This window comes from Zerene cesonia, chromosome Z, assembly GCF_012273895.1.
Source record: "Zerene cesonia ecotype Mississippi chromosome Z, Zerene_cesonia_1.1, whole genome shotgun sequence".
Classification (NCBI taxonomy): Eukaryota; Metazoa; Arthropoda; class Insecta; order Lepidoptera; family Pieridae; genus Zerene; species Zerene cesonia.
Window position 1 is genome coordinate 1,543,873 of NC_052122.1, and position 19,407 is coordinate 1,563,279.

General features: G+C 33.1%; 2 protein-coding genes across 2 annotated transcripts; one reads left to right on the forward strand and one right to left on the reverse strand.

Moving 5' to 3' along the window:
* Positions 1 to 345: 345 nt before the first annotated feature.
* Positions 346 to 14,403, reverse strand: LOC119835495 (autophagy-related protein 9A). Its single transcript, XM_038360359.1, has 15 exons — positions 13,929 to 14,403; positions 13,345 to 13,615; positions 12,977 to 13,097; positions 12,676 to 12,800; positions 11,515 to 11,642; positions 11,002 to 11,186; positions 10,160 to 10,338; positions 9,167 to 9,298; positions 8,486 to 8,660; positions 7,576 to 7,722; positions 6,362 to 6,425; positions 5,619 to 5,788; positions 4,752 to 4,862; positions 4,322 to 4,498; positions 346 to 3,028 (listed from the first exon to the last, which is right to left on the reverse strand). The coding sequence occupies exons 1-15, from the start codon at positions 14,101 to 14,103 to the stop codon at positions 2,936 to 2,938; spliced, it is 2,253 nt and encodes a 750-aa protein (XP_038216287.1). The 5' UTR covers positions 14,104 to 14,403; the 3' UTR covers positions 346 to 2,935.
* A 474-nt stretch (positions 14,404 to 14,877) lies between these two features.
* On the forward strand, positions 14,878 to 17,385 carry LOC119835548 (dephospho-CoA kinase). Its single transcript, XM_038360452.1, has 4 exons — positions 14,878 to 15,348; positions 15,533 to 15,824; positions 16,490 to 16,693; positions 17,260 to 17,385. Exons 1-4 carry the CDS (start codon positions 15,237 to 15,239, stop codon positions 17,354 to 17,356), a joined length of 705 nt encoding a protein of 234 aa, XP_038216380.1. The 5' UTR covers positions 14,878 to 15,236; the 3' UTR covers positions 17,357 to 17,385.
* Positions 17,386 to 19,407: the final 2,022 nt, after the last annotated feature.

The window sequence follows — 19,407 nt, forward strand, 5'->3', positions numbered from 1 at the left end:
TCCGTTAGAACACCTAAAACCGGTCTGGAACTTTAATTTATATTATTGCTGTATTAAAAAAATTGTAAATGTCAAACTTATTAATTATGATAAAATATTAGCAGATGGCTCGTCTCAAAAAAGACTTAATAACAAGCCAATATATTCTAATAAATTATAAATTATTACTTCCGAATATATTTAAGGTCAAGATATTTATTATTGCATACACTGGGACGCTCCACGCCTTTACTGTTCTGTATAAATATTGTTTTGCTTTACGAATTATCGTAAGGTAATAATTACCAGTATTATGAGACTTAGATATGAAAAAGCGGCCAGGAACGAACGAACGAATTTTTTTTTGTCTTATACATAAAGTATGTACCAATATTTTATCTGGATTATCTGGGAGAGATCGCTTATAGCTATAAGACCGCCCTCCGTACATGTTGGTGCTGATCTCATTTTATAAAATTGAAAATAGTGTACAATAAATATATTTATTTTTATTCATTACATCATATCTAATATTGCCTGAATTGAATTTAAATGTCATATGACATATATTTTGTAGAAAGATCTACGATTATTAATGGAAGAAAACAATGAGACCACAGACGGCTGCTACACTTAGGATCACTACATATTAAAGCCATTATGGTTAGCTATTGTTTTAGGTTTTGCAAATGTTTTATTATTTTTAAATCCATGTATAATTTATTGCGAGCGAATATTTTTCTTTTTTTTTTCATTATTTTAAACGATCCGACAATATCTATGCAAATTCTTAAATATGAAGTTTCGTTGTCTTTATTTTGCAAAATTTTATAGATATGAAAATATAGCGGTATTGCGTACTTACTAAAACAAAACACGAACTTATCAGATAACACATGTTATATCACATTATCGTAGCTGGGTATCATCTGTAACCATCCGCTTCATTTAAGGTGTATTTATATATAATTTTAAAGTACGAGTGCTCTCGGCTTCCGTAAGCCTACAGCAATTCAAAGAGGGATTGAAATCGGTATTATGATGTATGTATACAATTTCGAACGTACAGGTACAACTTTGGTTTCGAGGGAATCTTAGAATCAATCACTATACGATTTACACGCTTACATAAAAATCCCTTAAAAACGCTAATGAACAGCTAGATTTATTTTAAAATGGAAGTATCCTAAATATCCGAAACGTATGTATAAACTTTTGTACAAAATATAATCGTAAATATTTACAAAATCGCTCACTATACGCTTTTAATTTCAAAAAATTGATGTGCGTTATTACAAATGACTGCTCTAGACGTGATACTATAAAATACAATACGCTATACTAAAGTCATTATTTGTTGACTAATTTTGTTTCTGATTACATATAAATCTGATAAGCGATTCGAATCTTTATTACCACATTGGTAATACGAAAATTGAATCACACTTAATGAATGAATATCAGAAAAAACATTTGCCAGTTACATTAATTACATTATTGATTATAAACAAAGAGCCCCTCGTGAGCTTTTCATTGACAACATTTTTATGAAAGCCGCACAAGACACAGCCAAATCTATACTCTAGTTTTTTTTTATTTTTTTTCATAAAACTTCCCAATACCTTACTTTTGTTCTATCATCACACCAACAGCAACGATTAATATTCAAGCATAGCCACCATCGAATGACGAACGACGCAAATATATAGACTTATAAAAATGTGTGTCAATGAATAGCAAGACCTGGATATAAAGTGCACATGTAAACTGTCTATTCACACCTAGCCCAAATTAGGGAAAATCCTTTTTTATCATTTATCTTTGTTTCATTTTCCAACTATACAACTTCACACTAACTAATAATTTGCTGTAGATATTCTTTCATAAACATCTGATACGGCTGTGTGCTTTATCTATCATTAAAATAATACCAAGTGTTAAGACTGAAATAGGGATTACTGTTCACAGGAGTAAGCCCACAATATAATAATAAATTATTAATATACATTTCCGATTTCATACAGCTATTTTTATTTTATTCAGGCACTTAGCATTTTGTTCAAGTACATTGAATAGCATGACTTTCAACGCACCTTTCAACAGTAATCCCCGAACAAAATATTCAATTAAACCTATTTTTAGCTTTTAATTACAATGAATGAACACAATTAACATTATCGATGGTATCTATAGGTGCTTAATTTAAAAATTTTAAAAATTACATTTAAACTATGATGCAACAGTATCAAAAGTAATACATGCAAGACGAAATTAAATGGGATTATTGTTCGAGATATAATTGTCATCTTCAAACAAATGATTACGGCACCTTTACTTTAGCTTTGGAAACTGTCCACATAACTGAGTATCACGAGAAGCTTAAAATTTCAAAATACTATATATATATTTGATAGTAATAAATATTTGATAGTATATTTTTATGGCTGTTATATAAACTTTGGTGAACATAAACTAATTCACACTAACATTACAAAGAGGTTAAGTTTATGAATTTGTGAGTTCAATGACGTTTTAGTGGTAATCTCTATACTACTGAACCGATTAAAAAGATTATGTTACTGATAGAAAGCCACGTTTTCAGGTAGTGAGATATGCTTGATATGATAATATATATATATATTTTTTATCCGGTTTGACCTGGGCGGAACGACCAGTCAACTATTTAAATAAACTCATTTATTTCATTAAACCCCATCCAGAATAAGACAACTGTCACGAATGTTCCCGTGAAACAGAACCAGACACTCGATCCGAGTCGTAACCTTAGTCTTCTTTACGATTTATTAGATGTTTATAATATTTTATAGTTCCACTCAGCATGTGCACAGCTTCCGCAGCCTACGTACGAATCGTTCCTAAACCGACACTAGACAGCGGCACATTATACCCAGGGCTAGACCCATACGGGCCTATCGAGGGGCGACAAACACCATCGTTATGGGCGCAGCAACGGCGTCTGCTCGCCGCTCACGAAGCGCGACCGCCGCTCGCTGCAGTTGTTCGTACAGCACGACACGTTCCCTCCGCCCTGTAATTTAAATCTCGCTATACATAGGGTCAATCAGGGCAATGGTGAACCGGGGGTAGTTGGAAAAATAACCTAATCATTTTTCCTGTAATTGCAAAACGTTAAAAAAAACTTTATGTAATAATTTCATCAAATATTTTTCATCCTACTATCCTACTAATATTATAAATGCGAAATTTTGTAAGGATGTGTGTGCGTTTGTTGCTCCTTCACGCAAAAACGACTGAACCGATTGCGATGAAATTCTGTACGTGGACAGCTGGAAAACTGGAATAACATATAGGCAACTTTTTATCCCGATATTCCTACGGGATACAGACTTACGCGGGTGAAACCGCGATATTCTTATTAGAAAAGTAGAGTTTTTCTAACATAGTTAAAAGTTTATTGATAATCGTTTGCAATGATCCCCGTTTACAATTACCTGATTAACTACATTTACTTAGTATGGGGGAAAACGCATTGACGTCAGTGAATTTCAAAACCTGACATGCGTTCTTGGTCACATCTCTCAAAGGAAAACCGTCGGTTTGTTATTAGTGAGTCTATAATACAAAGTATGCGATGGCGGAGTAGTGATTCTTGGCAGTGTTGGTTTGCTGCAGCCGTTTCATTACTTCAGAAATTTAACATTCGCTTCACCTTCGTTAGAGTCAATAGATAAGCCGTGTAGCTTCTGAAGCTTGGTTCTTCATGAGATCTGATATCTTTGTCACGTGGATGGAACAGCTTCTATATGATACTAGCATTCCGCCCGCGGCTTTGCTCGCGTAGTCACGGGTAAGATAGACTCGGGGGGTTACCGACAAAGTTCCCGTTCCCGTTAGATTTCCGGGATAAAAACTATCCTATGTCCTTTCTCGGGTCTAAAACTATCTCTGGACCAAATTTTAATTTAAACGAGCAATTCTTGTATATATATATATATATATATATATATATATATATATATATATATATATATATATATATATATATATAATTGGAATCTCGGAATCGGCTAGAACGATTTTCATGAAATTTAGTATATGGGGGGGTATTTCGGGGGCGATAAATCGATCTAGCTAGGAATTTTTTTTAGAAAATGTCATATTCGTGTTTTATTCGTGTTTTTTTTTCCTGACATCTATTGGTGAATAATAATACTATTTTGCTTCGTAGTTAGCTGGACAACTGAAATAACACATAGGCACTTTTTATACCGATATTCCTACGGGATACGGACTTACGCGGTTCCAACCGCGGGTCACAGCTAGTATATAGATAATATAACGTATTGTACAGGGTGTTCACCTGCGACAGATGCAGGTCGTACAGGTGCAGCGCGCTGACGGACATGTCGCGCGCCTCGTCCGGCGGCGGCTCGGCGGTCGGCTCGAGGCCGAGCGCGCTCGCGCCGAGCGCCGAGCCCGCGCCCGCGACCGACGCGCGCGACGCCGACTCCTCCTCGTCGCTTGTCTCGTCCATGTCCTGCAACGTGACGATGACAACGTGACACACTATCACGGTCACGCTTCACGCTAATGTCGTAAACATGCTCGTTTGGATGTTTGCCCGTTAATCACGCTGAAACTGCTGATCGGGTTTTTATGAAATTCGGTATACAGACAGTGTATGAATTGGGTGATAGGATACTTATTGTCCCGATGAAATGCTCCCTTTGGGTAACTAAATCATTAGTAATGTCAAACGCGTAAAATAAAATCGAAATAAAAATACGAACCGGTAATCTGTACTGTGTCTTATGTTGCTGGTAGTATGAGAGAACAGCGGGTAAAGGTGTATTCACGCCAAATATACTCTGTTGAATATATGATCCCAACATGGTTCTATTCTGTAAGCAAAATTATACATTTCCATTGCGAATGACAGTTATTTCACTTAAAAAGCGATTTTTCTAAAATCGCTTAAACATATTACCAGTTTTTATAAAAATAAAGTACAATGATGAGATGCAAATGCTTTATAAATGAGAAATATTAAAAGAATAGAAAAATATTGATCACGAGGCAGGATTCGATACCGCGTCTTTTTACCAAACCGTAGCAACTTCAATATTCCAACTTGTTAATAAGACTTCAATAGCTAGAATAACGCACGCATACATTTAAACTATCAACTTTATTTTTTTTTTATGGCAGAGCAAGCAAAGGAGCAGGTGGGCCACCTGATGTTAAGTGGTCACCACCGCCCATAAACACTTGCAACACTAGAGTTACAAGTGCTTTGCCGGCCTTTCAGGGACATATACACTCTTTTCTTTCTTTATTATTATACTTATATATATTTAGGTCCTGTCGATACACAGGGCCGCATGCAAACATACCTTCGTATTAGGCTCACAAACAAGAAAAACCGCTCTACTTGAAAATAATGATTCATTGTTAATTACTATTTCAATTTAAAGATATTTTGCTATCCGATAATTAGAAAAAAATCAGAATGTTATCTATACATTACCATGGTTTTTATTCATTGAAAGGAATGTTTAGAGGTAGATCCGTGATTTTTCTATAGACATTTACAATACATAGGACATCTCATATCTACTTGTAGTTCTATAATACTAGAAAATTAAATATATACTTACCAATCCATTGGTATTACTTGGTATCGCATGATGCATACTCTGCCTCAGTGATCTCAAGAATTGTCTCTGCGCCGGCTCGGCGGGTTGCCAGCCGGGGTGTCGGCATGAAAAGGCAACCAACGACAACTCAGTCTTGCCACCTTCGCCTTGGTTGTATTGAGTATTGCCAGCTTAAGGAATAATATAAAAAAAAATAATCTAAAAAAATAACTGTTTTGATAAATTGATATTAAAATTACTGTTGCACAATAAAGAATTAAAATAATTTTCTTTTTTCATCAGTCATGTGAATATCTTTATCGAAATTAATTTTGGTGCTTGCACCAGCTTTAACTAACATACAAACATTATAATTTATATATTTTTAATAATTCAATCAAATATTTAAACTAACCCAGGAGCTAACTACATCTGTTTGCAGTATATAAGTGTATACTAATATATTGCTACTATAACATGTAGCAATTAATGGTTTAACTTTACAAGAACGATTGTTGTTGACTTAGTCAATCATCACCATCAGCCTATATGCTGCTGCCCTCACTGCTGGGTCACGGACCTCCTTTGAGGGATTAGGCCATAATCCACTACGCTGGCCAAGTTGGCAGTTGTCACATGTCGTCTAATTTTTAATACTCGGACATGCCTGTTACCTCGCGATGCCTTCCTTCACCGTTTCGAGCGACTTATCAATGTTGGTAAATTAATTTTAACTTTAAATTAATTTTAAAATTATGACTCACCTTTCAGTTTGTCGTATTTCAATGGTGTCTGCCAATCTGGATGACCATGGCGTCTTATATCAAGCTGAAAGTAATTAAAATCTTCAATTGAATCTTAAAAGCAGTTGCACGCGTTAGCGTAGCGATGGTTTAGTGTTTTTTTTAACCACAATCTAGATTTTTATACATATCACAGTTAATAGAGTTATAGCCATAATGTGTAATGTGATATCACTAAATACAAAACATATTTATATCGGCGTCTGAACTCTGTCTTCTAAATGAAAACAAAACTTACGTTTTAAAATTCTCATAAGTGATATTTTTGAAACTTTAATTTCTTGCCTGGAAGAGATCGCTGTCTTAGCGATAAGGCCTATTTGTGCGTAATTGTGTTGAGTGTTTGTGTCCTTTTTGTATTTGTTATTTTGTATTGATGCCAATAAAGAGTTATCTATCTATCTTTAATTGTACGATGATTCATCATATAATTTCATGGTATACTAGCTTCCGCCCGCGCGGATGTCGGTATTTACAAATAACTGATACGAACAGTCTTAGAAATGACATCAAATCCAGTAATCAAAAAGGTCGCACTGAAAAGCAGGGTTTAAAATTACACGCATACAATGTTAATTCCAATAAGAACGACCGCTCGCCACACTGGACACGTCCGCTCGCATCAAAATTCTGAAATTATATGCATCGCGCGGCGCGGAACGCCGTCCTTATATAGCAGTCGGGGAGGCAGGGCGTCGTGCGGCCCGCGTGTGCCGCAAACGGTTCAAGCCAAATCCGACTTTCGGCGCTACAGGTTACGGCGCTGAATCCACTGCGGGTAACGCAACGTGTGTTCGCGGTTTTACAGAACAACGTCTATGGATAAAATTGAAAAATTAAGATTTTTTTTTCTACGTATTTTTCCATGATAAAAAGTATCCCATTTTATGCCCAGGATAATAAGGTATAATTATACCAATCATATAGTTTCATCGAAATCGAACCGTTGGTTATCACGTGATGCCTTAACAAACAAGCAGACAGACACACAGACAGAGAGACAGTCAGACAAAAATTTTTTTAATCACATATTTGGGTTTGGTATCGATCCAGGAGCACCCCCTGATATTTATTTTTCCAATATTTTCAATGTACAGAATTGACTCTTCTACAGATTCATTATATGTATAGATATAGGCAATTCAAATACCATAGTATTATGTGTATATAAATACCTGGGCGAAAGAGCACACGTCACCAATGCCAAGGACTGTGACGGTAAAGTTCCTATAGAAATCCACGATATCGAGTGCCCGAGTACGAAGTGAGAACAAGACCAGCGGACATAACAACGGACTCAGTAACTCGAACAGTATGTATACCTGGAAAAAACTGAAATTTAGAACCGTGCGCTGTCTGAAACAACATAATTGGTTACAAATAACTTTTTAATACAATCCACACATTAAATACCTATTTCGGTTAAATCGACTTTTATTTCTACTAGCCTTTTAGTTCTTTCATAATCTTATATTCCCGTTTCACAATGTCAGTTTCTAAACTCATCCGAAACCGAATATAGTATCACTAGTGTTAGTGCTTACCACAGAGTAGAGAGTTTTTTATGTCATAGCGAACAACTTAGCTGGTGGTTCGCCTGATGGTAAGCGATCACCACCGTCTCTGCGCTGCCTGCTATAAAGGGGTAAGAGATAACGATAGAAATGACGACTGGAATGAAGGAATGGATGAGAAGGTTGGGACTAAAGAAAAGGGGCTCCGCCTCCCCCACTCACCGTACGAAACACACTAGCGCGCTACCATTTCTAAATTTTCTAAATTTAAAAAAAAAATTGTCTAAATTGAACTTTATGCACTGTATCGGGAAGACACAGACTCCTGAAACACAGCGAAAGCTATATTAGGAATCTGGGTTTCATGTTCTATGTGATTTATAATTTGTTCAATAAATGATTTTTATTTTTTTCATTTTTTTTTTTATTTCACGATGTTTTTATGTGTGCTACTTGCCCGTTGCGAGCTGGTCTATCTCGTGTCGCAGCGCACTCGACTCCAACATACACCACTCGACTAGGATGTTAGCAAACAGATGTATATATATAACAGTTGTGTTATATACGGTACCGCTCTGAACTGGAACAGTTGCTGGAAGTGCGCGGCCACGTCCTTGGTGTGCGCGCGGCCTCGCCACGCGGCTGGCAGGTAGTGCACGTGGCCGAGCACCTGCACGAACAGCTCCTCGCCGCGCGCCGGCCCCGTGCACCCGCCGCCGAGGTGCTCCTCGTCACCTATCAGCGCCCTGTTTCGCAACTTACACTATTCAAATTCTATTGTGTTAAACAAAGACTAATAAAAATTTTATTTTAAAACGCTACCGCGGTTTGACAAAAGGACGCCGGTTCGAATCCGCGCCTCGTGATTAAATATTTCTCAAATTTTGTTACAGCGCTAGTGCGTATGGCTTCCCTTTTTTATCGCGCTTACGGTTAGTTTGGTTTCAGTTATCATGTCTGCCAGACGTTCCGAAACACACGTTTTATTTAATTATGCATATTATGTATCTGTGTTCTTGGTCAGAAAATATAGGACCGAGTTAGATATTTCACGGCGCATTAGACCCGTGTACCCGCCGCCTTAGTGTACTCGTGTTTACTTAACAACGCTTATTCCAGGCTTTTTACGATAATATATCATCTATTTAATTCAAAAATGTATAAATTATTATCTACCCCCTTTAACTTCTCCCATTAAAATCAAAATATTCCTGCTCCACTTACATCTGCTAACATAATATCAATAACAAACCTGGCTCCAGCAAGTATGCAGCCCAATATAGTGATTATAGTGAGCACATGTTCCACCGTCAGCACGTCTTCGTCATACACCGAGAGGACCACCAGCACTCCCAGAATACTCGCTGATAAAAACACGATATTCCTATAAACAATACAGACCATATACAACTGAACTGTTTCTTTGAATATTGAATCCAATTTTATGATAAAGCTAGCAAACGTTCCACACAATGCTATAAAGTTTTACACAATCGCCTGACCACCTTACTTAAGAATATGTTTTCAAGATTTTTATAGCCAACTAGCAAACTCGGCGAACTCCGTTTCGCCACCAGATGGCTTCGTTTTTCCCGCTTTTCTGTTGAAATTTTTCCTGAATTTTCTTTGCTATAAACCTCACGACGCCCAAGACCTTTCCAACGAATGCAAAACCGTGGAAATCGGTTCGTGCGTTCTGGAGTTATAGCGTCAGGAAGGAAAACCCGACTTATTTTTATATAGTAGATATTCCAGATCTCTTATATTATTATGTTGAATAGTTGAACAGCGTGATAGAGCCAGGTGGATGATACCTAATCACAATCCATTACAAGAAAGCTACTTTGTATGAATGAGAACATTAAAAAATAACATAAAATATAATCACACAATTTTAGTACTCTATGCTTGTACTCGACAAACATTTAAAATATTTTTAATTGCCTCGTTAAATGTTTTTTAACAATACATTCCTTGTCAGATTTTCATTACATTAATACTATACACTTACTATAATACACTTGGAAAAATTTCATTCAATTTCAGCATATCAAGCCTAATCTAAATATTGAAGTTATTTCTACCACAGAAAGGTATTGGTCTTGGAGGATTGTAAGGATGGTCGTATTTAAAAAATAATACATGTTAATAATGTTTAACTATTATAGTTTTAAAGTGGTTGTAGCCTTAAATACACTTCCTACTTTTTCTACTTTGTAACTAACAACTTGTACTTTTTCCTTACTTAGCGATCACCGTTGTGATGGGTGAACTGAAGCTAGCCAGATATTTAGTTGCAGGTTTGTGGGCACGATTCAGCCGGTCCCTTAGCTCGTGCTCGAGTTCGTTGAAATGCCGCAACGTTATTCTTGCGTACAAAGACCACGTGCGGAGTCCTAACGATCCTGGCGATCTCTTTATAAGCTGAAATATTAGATCATTATTTATTTTTTTGGACATATAATAAAATTACCATTTATTATTATATGGACACTCTTCCGTGAAACGTTGAGTAACGCACGAACGTAGAGCCGAAAGATACTGGGTTCGTATACGGTAGCGGAGACTCACAAGAATAGTGTCTTGGTCCCACTTCAGATATGCCCCACAAGGAGATGTGGAAATTCACTTTTCATTGATATATGATTTAAAATAAAATATACAAAGTCGTGAAGAATAATTGTTGTATGGCAATGATGGCAGTGTATGCCAATTCAATGAAAACCAGATAAAAATGTTATTATTTGTAAAGTATTCTTCCACAAAATAATCTTTGTAATCTTATTAATTTAATTGTGTCTTAAGTACTGCCACTGTTCACAATCTTTTTCTATTTTTTCCAAACTATTTTATAATAAAATAGCTTATAATAATAAAAAACATGCTTTATCAATGTCCATATCAGTTCTTGTAAAGTGCCTTAAACTTTTTCAAATTTAGAATTTCAAGAATTTAATAATTGAATCATAATTTATTATTTTCTAAATCTATCTATGATTTAAGTATCTTTTGATTTAATTTTAAAGAATTAGACAGACAAGATAATTCAAAACAGTTATTATAAGAATGGAACCATAAGCTACAAACCTCGGCATAATTGAAGAAGAAGTACAATATCTGCCATGCCTGTATCAACGGTGCGAGGACCAGATTAGCCAATGCCAGTAACAATATCTGTCTCTCTAACTGTCGAGCGAGCATCATACGCTTTGTGGGGTCCTTGTAGTTGGAGCGGAGCTGCCAGCAGTTCTCCCAAGGACTCCAGGGACTAGCTGCAATATATCACGGAATTAAATGCAATATGTTGTATGGTATGAAAAGACTTTAGCAATACACAAGCATATATACACAAGCTACAGTACTGCTAAGTACCATAAAATTCCTTTCATTCTTGCATTAGAGCTCTATCTATCCATCCTCACACACTTATACCTTTATAACATTGGTAGGATTACCTTGAAATATTTTAAAATGATAATATAGTAACAATCCAAATCTAATACTACCAAGATGATATTTGTAACTACTTGTGAATTACTATATCACCAGGTAACATGTTTATATATTGAAAACCATAAAAATCAAAATTTAAAAACTTACAAAATAAAAGAAACTCCAAATTCCATTTAAGACCTCTGGATAAATAATGGAAATCTCCAACAAAAGGCACATGTATTTGCAGAGGTAATAAATTCTTGTTAATCATTGCCACCATATAATTATTAAACCTAAAAGAATTTATTTAAGTGATTACACAGAGATACATAACAATATGAATGAACACACACATTAGTAATTTTATTATGCATTAAAATAATTTCGCATATTGCCTAAAAGATTATTTATTGTCGAAAAACCTTTCTACAAGTTAAATAAAATTTTATTAATCTTAAAATTTATTTTAAAAAATACTTTTCCCACTACCAATAATTTCTTTAAGGAAACTATGTAAATAGGTAGTTGCATTATAATTTCACAAAGTAAGAATATTATTCAATTGTTTCCATTAAAATCAGTTTGGTCTTTTTGCATTTTCATATAGTAAGCAACATCAACAAAGAAAATTCATAACAGAGTCAAAAGCATTTGCCATGCAACAACAAAAAAGACATTGAAATACATGACATTCGCAACAGCAGATATTTCGTAGGGTGTTTTAATACCATTGAAAATCTATGAATTTTTGTATTTGGTGTTACTAAAATCGAGGTAAGCACTATGTACATTTAATGCAACATCAAAATGAGAAGGATAATAGTAGAAAAATATCAAAATCCCAATACTATTTAATGGAAATGATCAAAATAAGTGAAAATTGTAAAACCAACCACTACAATATTATTAAAATAAAGTCAGATGTGGAAATAGTAACTTGCTTCATTATTATGAAACATCAATTCAATAAACTCACACACAATTATCCATTTATTATGTAAAAGTAGCAACAGCAAAAAAACCTTAAACCACTTTTAAAATAATAGCAACACAAAATTGCCTTCGCATTGCTCTCTTAATGTTTAACTGTATCAGGCATTTTTTCTAAGTAGCTTTCAGCTTGAGACTTGGGCCATATAGACAAAGGAAAGCCCCCTCAGTTTTTGTTCCCTTGAAATTTCATGGATAAAACAAAGAACATTTGTGGTCTCAAGCAATCTTGGTCCCAAATTTCATATGAATTGGATTAGACGTGAAGAAGCGTCAAACAGACATAAATACAGAATTACTTTTGCTATTATAATATTAGTAAGGATTTGAGCATACCTGAGTATTCTATGATAAATGTCCAACTCATTTATTTCCTGCTTGTGAACACACATATGATGTTCAGACTGGGCCTCCCTCACTCTATCTTGGATTGTAGTCCAATTCACCCAAGCCAAGTCGTTCTAAATTAAATTAATATTCATCATATTAAAAATAATAATGCTATATTTTATGCCAATTTTTACATTAAATATTATCTACTGTGTTTCTTCTAAAGAAAATATTCTTTTTATTGTGTACAATTGTTCAGAATTATTTTTCAGTGCATAATTTGAATTCATGGAGCAATATATCTTACCTCATTGATCCTTAAAGCATTATTATAAAATAATTTCGTATCATAAGCATAATATAGATGATACATTGATATAAACAGCCTCATAAGCCAAATAATGGAACACAGTACTGTGAGACACCACCTGAAACAAATGATTTGATTTAAATAGAATTGTATTAGTTTACTTTCTCAATTCTTGAAAATCTAACAATCATTTTTACCATTATTGTTGCTAAATAGTCAAATTCTTTAAAGTAAAAATTACTGTTAGAAATATGGAGCCATGTTAAATAATAATTCCATAGCAGAGACAAAACAAACACAAAAGTTTATATTGTGTTTAATAGTTATTATTGTTTATATGCTAGTATAGTTGAGGTTTAACTTACCATTGCCAGGATACACAGCTGACACATTCTGCAGTTGGTAATATGACATCACTTAAACTAAGTTTCTCGCTTCTGTTTGCATTAGGGTCATTCCTAAATAATTTTTGATAATCTACACAATGTACCAAAAATGTGGAAAACCATACAATAAATATAAATTGTATCAAATAAAAGAAATCTGACATTATCATTGGATAGAAGCCACCTCGTACATAATATCTGTACATCCTTGTAAAAAAGGAGTCTAAATTGTGTATGTGATTCCATCCTCCTGAAATAAGGGAATCTCATAAATATAAAAAAGAAAGAGAAAGAAAGTACATATTTAACTAATACACAATCAATACATTAAATTTATATCATGTAACAATGCTGGTATAAATAATTTACACAGGCCAATATCAATGTGTAATTATCTGTAAGTACATAAAATGTAAATGTAATAATATGATATGAGGAATGTGACTTGTGCTAAACAAAAATAGGTAGTGACAAAACATAATCGCATATATATAAATAGACACATTAAATAAAAATTACCATGTGTTGTATTAACAAAGGCAAAAATCTATTGTTCAACTTACCCTTAGTTTGTGGTACTTTGTGAATTATAACATTGGTGGAGTCGTCATGTTCATGGTCTAGAGATATCACAGTAGGAGAAGCATTTGCATTTTCAGCTGATGCTGCTAATGGTGGAACTAATTCGTTGTTTAATGCACTGTACGTAATATCACGTCTAAAGTGAGTCATTTTCATACGACCCTTTGAAACACTTATAAATATTTCTACGTCTAATTTTTCTACAAAGAGGCCACTTACTGACTACACATTCTTGACTTTGGCCCAGTAAAATATCAAACTTTTAAAAACGCAGTTTCTTTATTAAATACAACAAATTTTATTTCTTAGGACTTTAAAATGATATATAGAAAAAATGTGTACAAATCACATAAATTTAATTAATTAAATCTAACTCACAGTTGCATAAAATTTAGGAATATCGTAAGAGTGTATAAGAAAAAATACTGAACAAACCAAAATGACGAAAATAAACCAGAAGGGAATGAATGACAGTTTCTAAATTCAGTAAAACAAAGAAAATTCCTTTTTACGCAAATCGAGTACTAAAGTTTGCCGACAGATGGCGATATAGGCACAGACTATTAAATAGTTACCTTTTACAATAGCTTCAATATTTTTTTTGTTTTCCTACTTTTAATTGTAGAAACCATTATACTCAAAAATGGAATTCATGTTCAAAACGTTCTTATTGACTGTGTATTTCACATTGTTAAAAAACATATTGTATATTTCTGGTATAGCTTATTTAACTGAAATACAGTAAAAAAGTTAATAAAACAATCAACGTTTTGAATGAAATTTCTGATTCATCTGACTTCATAAATGACATTTATTATTTCGCCTTATTTATTTGCCAGAGCTTGAAAAGAAAATTTATAAAATAAAAATAAACTAAACGATGACTCTACCTACGTAAATCGTTATCGCATTCATTTTTACTTTAGACATCTGAGCTGACAAATGACGTCTATAACATAATAAATACAATAATATATTAACTAATGATCGTCGTTGTCGTTGTCTGACGTCTGTTCGTCTGTTGAAGATCTTTCGATTTGTTTCATATAATTGCAAAATTTTATATTATATTCATATAACTTACCTATGTAATATTTAAATATTTTTTTCAATATGCTTTTGAAGGAGTCGATTCGCACAGGTTCAAGGTGAATTACTCCAATAAAAAATTAATTTATTATTCGTATCTAACATCAATTAATAATTTTGGTTATGGTTTAGTTGTTAGAATATATTTTTTCACGAACTATACTGTGAAGCAAATTATTATTTAAATATTCGCATCGAAAATGTTCATCGTGGGGCTCACAGGAGGTTTAGCTACAGGGAAAAGTACGGTATTATCTATATTCCGCGAAAATGGTGTAGCAGTAATCGATGCAGACGAAATTGCTAGAAAAGGTTTGTATATAACTTGTATGTGATATACTAAAGTTATTTTAAAATATAATTATTTGTGCTGTTATTTAATTGTACATTTTATATATTATGTAAGTATAAGAATATATGTAAGTATAACTTTTTGTTAAATTATTTTCAATCACCTTGAAGCTTCTATTCTTAACTTCACTTGAATATTTTCTAGTACTGGAGCCTGGAACAAAAGCATGGAAAGAAGTTAAACAGTATTTTGGAGATGAAGTTCTCAACCCAGATGGTAAAGTGAACAGATTGAAGCTTGGTGAAATAGTTTTTAACGATAGAGACAAAAGGATGAAACTTAATAGTATAACACATCCAAGGATTCAAAGTTCAATGATGAGAATGGCATTTAATTATTTTTTTACTGGCCATAGCTATATAGTCATGGAGGTGCCACTGCTTTTTGAAACAGGGAAAATGTTAACCTTTATGCACAAAATCATCACAGTTGTATGGTAAGATTGCCTGTCTTATGAATGTTGTTTTAAGTAACCTAGTGTTTACCCCACCCTATAAAAGTACCTGTTAAGAGTTGTTGTTTAGTCTGGTATTCATATTTCTACATCTTATAAATTTAACTATTTAACCAAATGATAGTCAATATTTCACAACCAACACAGTTTTTGGTACACACACACAAACTATATTACCGATCTAGTATAATCTAGATCTAATGAATGTATTTTTTTTTTAATACTGTCATATAAATTGACCTTCAAAAGAAATTCCAATATGCTTGCCTTGAATCATTAGTCTTCTTTTTCTTATAATAAGAGGAATAGAACTAAAAACGTAAAGGAATTCCTGTTTTGATACATATATATACCCTCTTACAATAGAATCCTTATAGTATTAAAGAGTGCTAAATTTTTTACTATTTATTCTAATTTTCATAATCACTAAAAGTAAAACTAAAAGTAAGAAGAAAAAAAACAGGAAGGGATTTTCTTGAGTAAAAACATAACTCAAATTCAAACTTAAGAAATTTATTTTCTTTTCATACTCCCAATCAAACTTGGACCCTTTAGTTCTATGCACATGCATTGCCACTGTGCCCATTCGGTCTACAAAAACATAATTTTATTTAATATTGAAACACAATATCCATTTTACTTTTCAGTGAGGATCATCAACAGCTCGAAAGATTGTGCAAAAGGAATGATTTCTCCGAAAATGTAGCTAAGAAGAGGATTAGTTGTCAAATGCCACTGGAGAGGAAAGTTGCTAAATCACATTTTGTTATAGATAACTCGGGTGATATATTAACTACCAAACAACAAACTGAAAGCATTATAAGACTTTTGAAACGTTCCAAGTTTACATGGTATGGTTTATTTTTTATAATTAATATTTTGTCTTGTCCCCAGCATATTTGATTTTTTGCTGATTAGTGTGTATCAGCATTTTCCAAAATTCAAATGCATTTATTTATTTATTTATTCTTTATTACACTTATTTAACAGTTGAGAAAGAGAAAAGAGACAAATAGATAAAAGTACATCAAAGTCATACATCTAAGTACAATATAAATAATAAGACCGCCCGTCTTATCGCTTAGAGCGATTTCTTCCAGACAACCTTGGTTACATGGGTAATAATATGGGTATTAACATATATATATGTGTGTGTGTGTAATTTTTTTGTTTATTTTAGGTATATTCTAATAACCACAATTGTTTGTAAATGGTTAGTTATTAGTTATTAATTATACTTAGGTTAATAATGAACTATGATAAAAAGCAGGAAAAATTTAATTTCTTTCATAACACGTATACCTATATTTACGTCTAACATATTTATGCAATGAATTATAATAAATTTTGATCCAATATTTTATGGTACATTTGTATATTTCTTGTTTATGAAACTATAGTTTTTTCTTTGTTACAGGTATTTTAGAGCAATTATATTGATTGCAGTATTATCTGTGATCTTTGGGGTTACCAACTTTGTATTTAAGTTTTTTCAGGATCAACCATTAACGTAAGCGTAAATAATAAACACATTAGAAGTTAATGTAAAGTTTATTTATTTTAACCTTAAAACGATAAGTAATTGACCTTGTACCCTTGGTGAATTGGAACAACTATATCATAGGAGTTTCTATGAATTAATGCTTCGATAAATTTTCTGGAATCTATTATTACGTGTAAGTATATTTCTGTCATGCATAATACATTGGCATGACAATGTCTAGATTTGCATCTTGTATCTTGGTCATGAATGCAAGATATGTAGGATAATGTATTAATATTGCGAGATTAGGTGGCAATGTTTGCATAGTTTCATTCATATAAATTAACTAGTTTTCCGCCTGCGGTTTTTCACCCTACCTTAGTCCACTTTGTCTTAATAACATAAATAATATACAGAAACCTTCCTCTTTAATCACTAACTATTAAAAATAAAAACATTAAAATCTGTTGCGTAATTTAGATCTTTTAAAAAAGGCGACTGTTTTATACTATATAGCGATAAAGACTGTCTCACTTAGAGTTGTGACCACCACGCTCGCTATAATAAATTCGAAACGTGGTTCGGTTCGTAATTAATAAATCACGTTTGAAATATGGTTAAAAGTATTTCATTTCTGAATATCTGCATAGTAGAATTTATGACGTCATCAATTATTACCTTAGGTAATAATAAGGGGCATATTCTGTATATTCAAAATCGAAATAAACCATTGTATCTTATAAGCATATACAATTCTCGAGACAATGTTAGTAGGTAACATACTCCTCTAACAGCTGGGCCGATTGTCATGAAATTTTGTGTGAATGTCGGGCAGGTCTGAGAATCTGCCAACATCTGTTTTTCACACCCCTAAATAAATAAATAAATAAATATAAATAAAATCTTTATTTGCCTAAAAATGTTACTCGTGTAGTGATATGAATCCTTAGGCTCCTAAATGATAGAATAAGGCAGAACAGCGTTTGCTGAGTCAGCTAACTAGATGATTTTATAACATAACTATGTAATAAAATATCTGGAGACGATATAAACTAACTAGCTAAAAATTATTCTTCCAAGACCTTAAAGTAATGGAAGGGCAACAACACAAGGTCACTGAATGTATTTTGAACATTTTTGAATACCTTGATTATTCAGATGGGAATCGCCGGGCAGATTGTCTGAGATGTGCTATTTTTGGATTAAAATATGTTTCCTATTTGAAACTTACGTCTTCATTATGTGTTTCTGTTTTCGTTTGTTTGAGTTTATTTTCTTTGTATCTAAATGTAACGAAATAAATGTTGTGGTAACAATATCTAATTATTATGGATGAAGGTTCCGTAGTTCAACATTTTCTGAAAACATAATTAACATTATTTTTGTGAAGTGGCACGTGTTTACTTAAAATCAGACAAATTTTTTATTCGACGTGTGGGAACCCCAGATGTCCTCATAAGTATAAGTATACTAGACACTACAATGTATTGATGTTTCTAAAGCCACCGATAATATATTTATAAGAAAGCCAATGGCCAATAATTGCAATAAGCCACAGTTATACTAAAATAGACGATAGTAAATTATTGCCGTAGTCTTGGATACTCATGTAATGCATACAGTGTTGACAAGTTCGATACTTATGTAGTCTGATGTGATGACTGTGAGATTTGAAAATTATGGGGTATGGCCTTTTAATTTAAGTGATTATATAATGTGCTCCGTTAGAAAAATCAAGCTTTTGCCTAAAAATTGCGATTTAGTTTATTATTCAATTAAGAAATTGCTATTCAGTATTATTGGATTAAGTATTCTTCTTGTGAGTGGGAAGAAAATAACAAAATAAGCATATAAATTATGTGTCTATCTAAGGTAACTATACAGAAATAATAATTTTAATACAATATTTTAAATGCGACAGCGTTTTCTTATTATATGATTTTTTATGATTAGTCTAAGGATAGCCGTGTAGTGAACAATTGACAAGCAGTAAGTAGTGAACAATTGGAACCCTGTAATAAAACGGCTTTAATTAAATTAGACAGAATACAATACAAGTGTCTACGACTCGTTATAGGAGCC

Excerpts from the sequence above, each read along its gene's own strand:
- LOC119835495 (XM_038360359.1), bottom strand. The coding sequence starts at position 14,103 with ATGAAAATGACTCACTTTAGACGTGATATTACGTACAGTGCATTAAAC. Across the intron at positions 11,643-12,675 it reads ATTTATCATAGAATACTCAG|GTTTAATAATTATATGGTGG; the intron begins GTATGCTCAAAT and ends AAATTCTTTTAG. Across the intron at positions 6,426-7,575 it reads ACGTGTGCTCTTTCGCCCAG|CTTGATATAAGACGCCATGG; the intron begins GTATTTATATAC and ends AATTACTTTCAG.
- LOC119835548 (XM_038360452.1), top strand. The coding sequence starts at position 15,237 with ATGTTCATCGTGGGGCTCACAGGAGGTTTAGCTACAGGGAAAAGTACG. Across the intron at positions 15,349-15,532 it reads AGACGAAATTGCTAGAAAAG|TACTGGAGCCTGGAACAAAA; the intron begins GTTTGTATATAA and ends AATATTTTCTAG. Across the intron at positions 16,694-17,259 it reads AAACGTTCCAAGTTTACATG|GTATTTTAGAGCAATTATAT; the intron begins GTATGGTTTATT and ends TCTTTGTTACAG.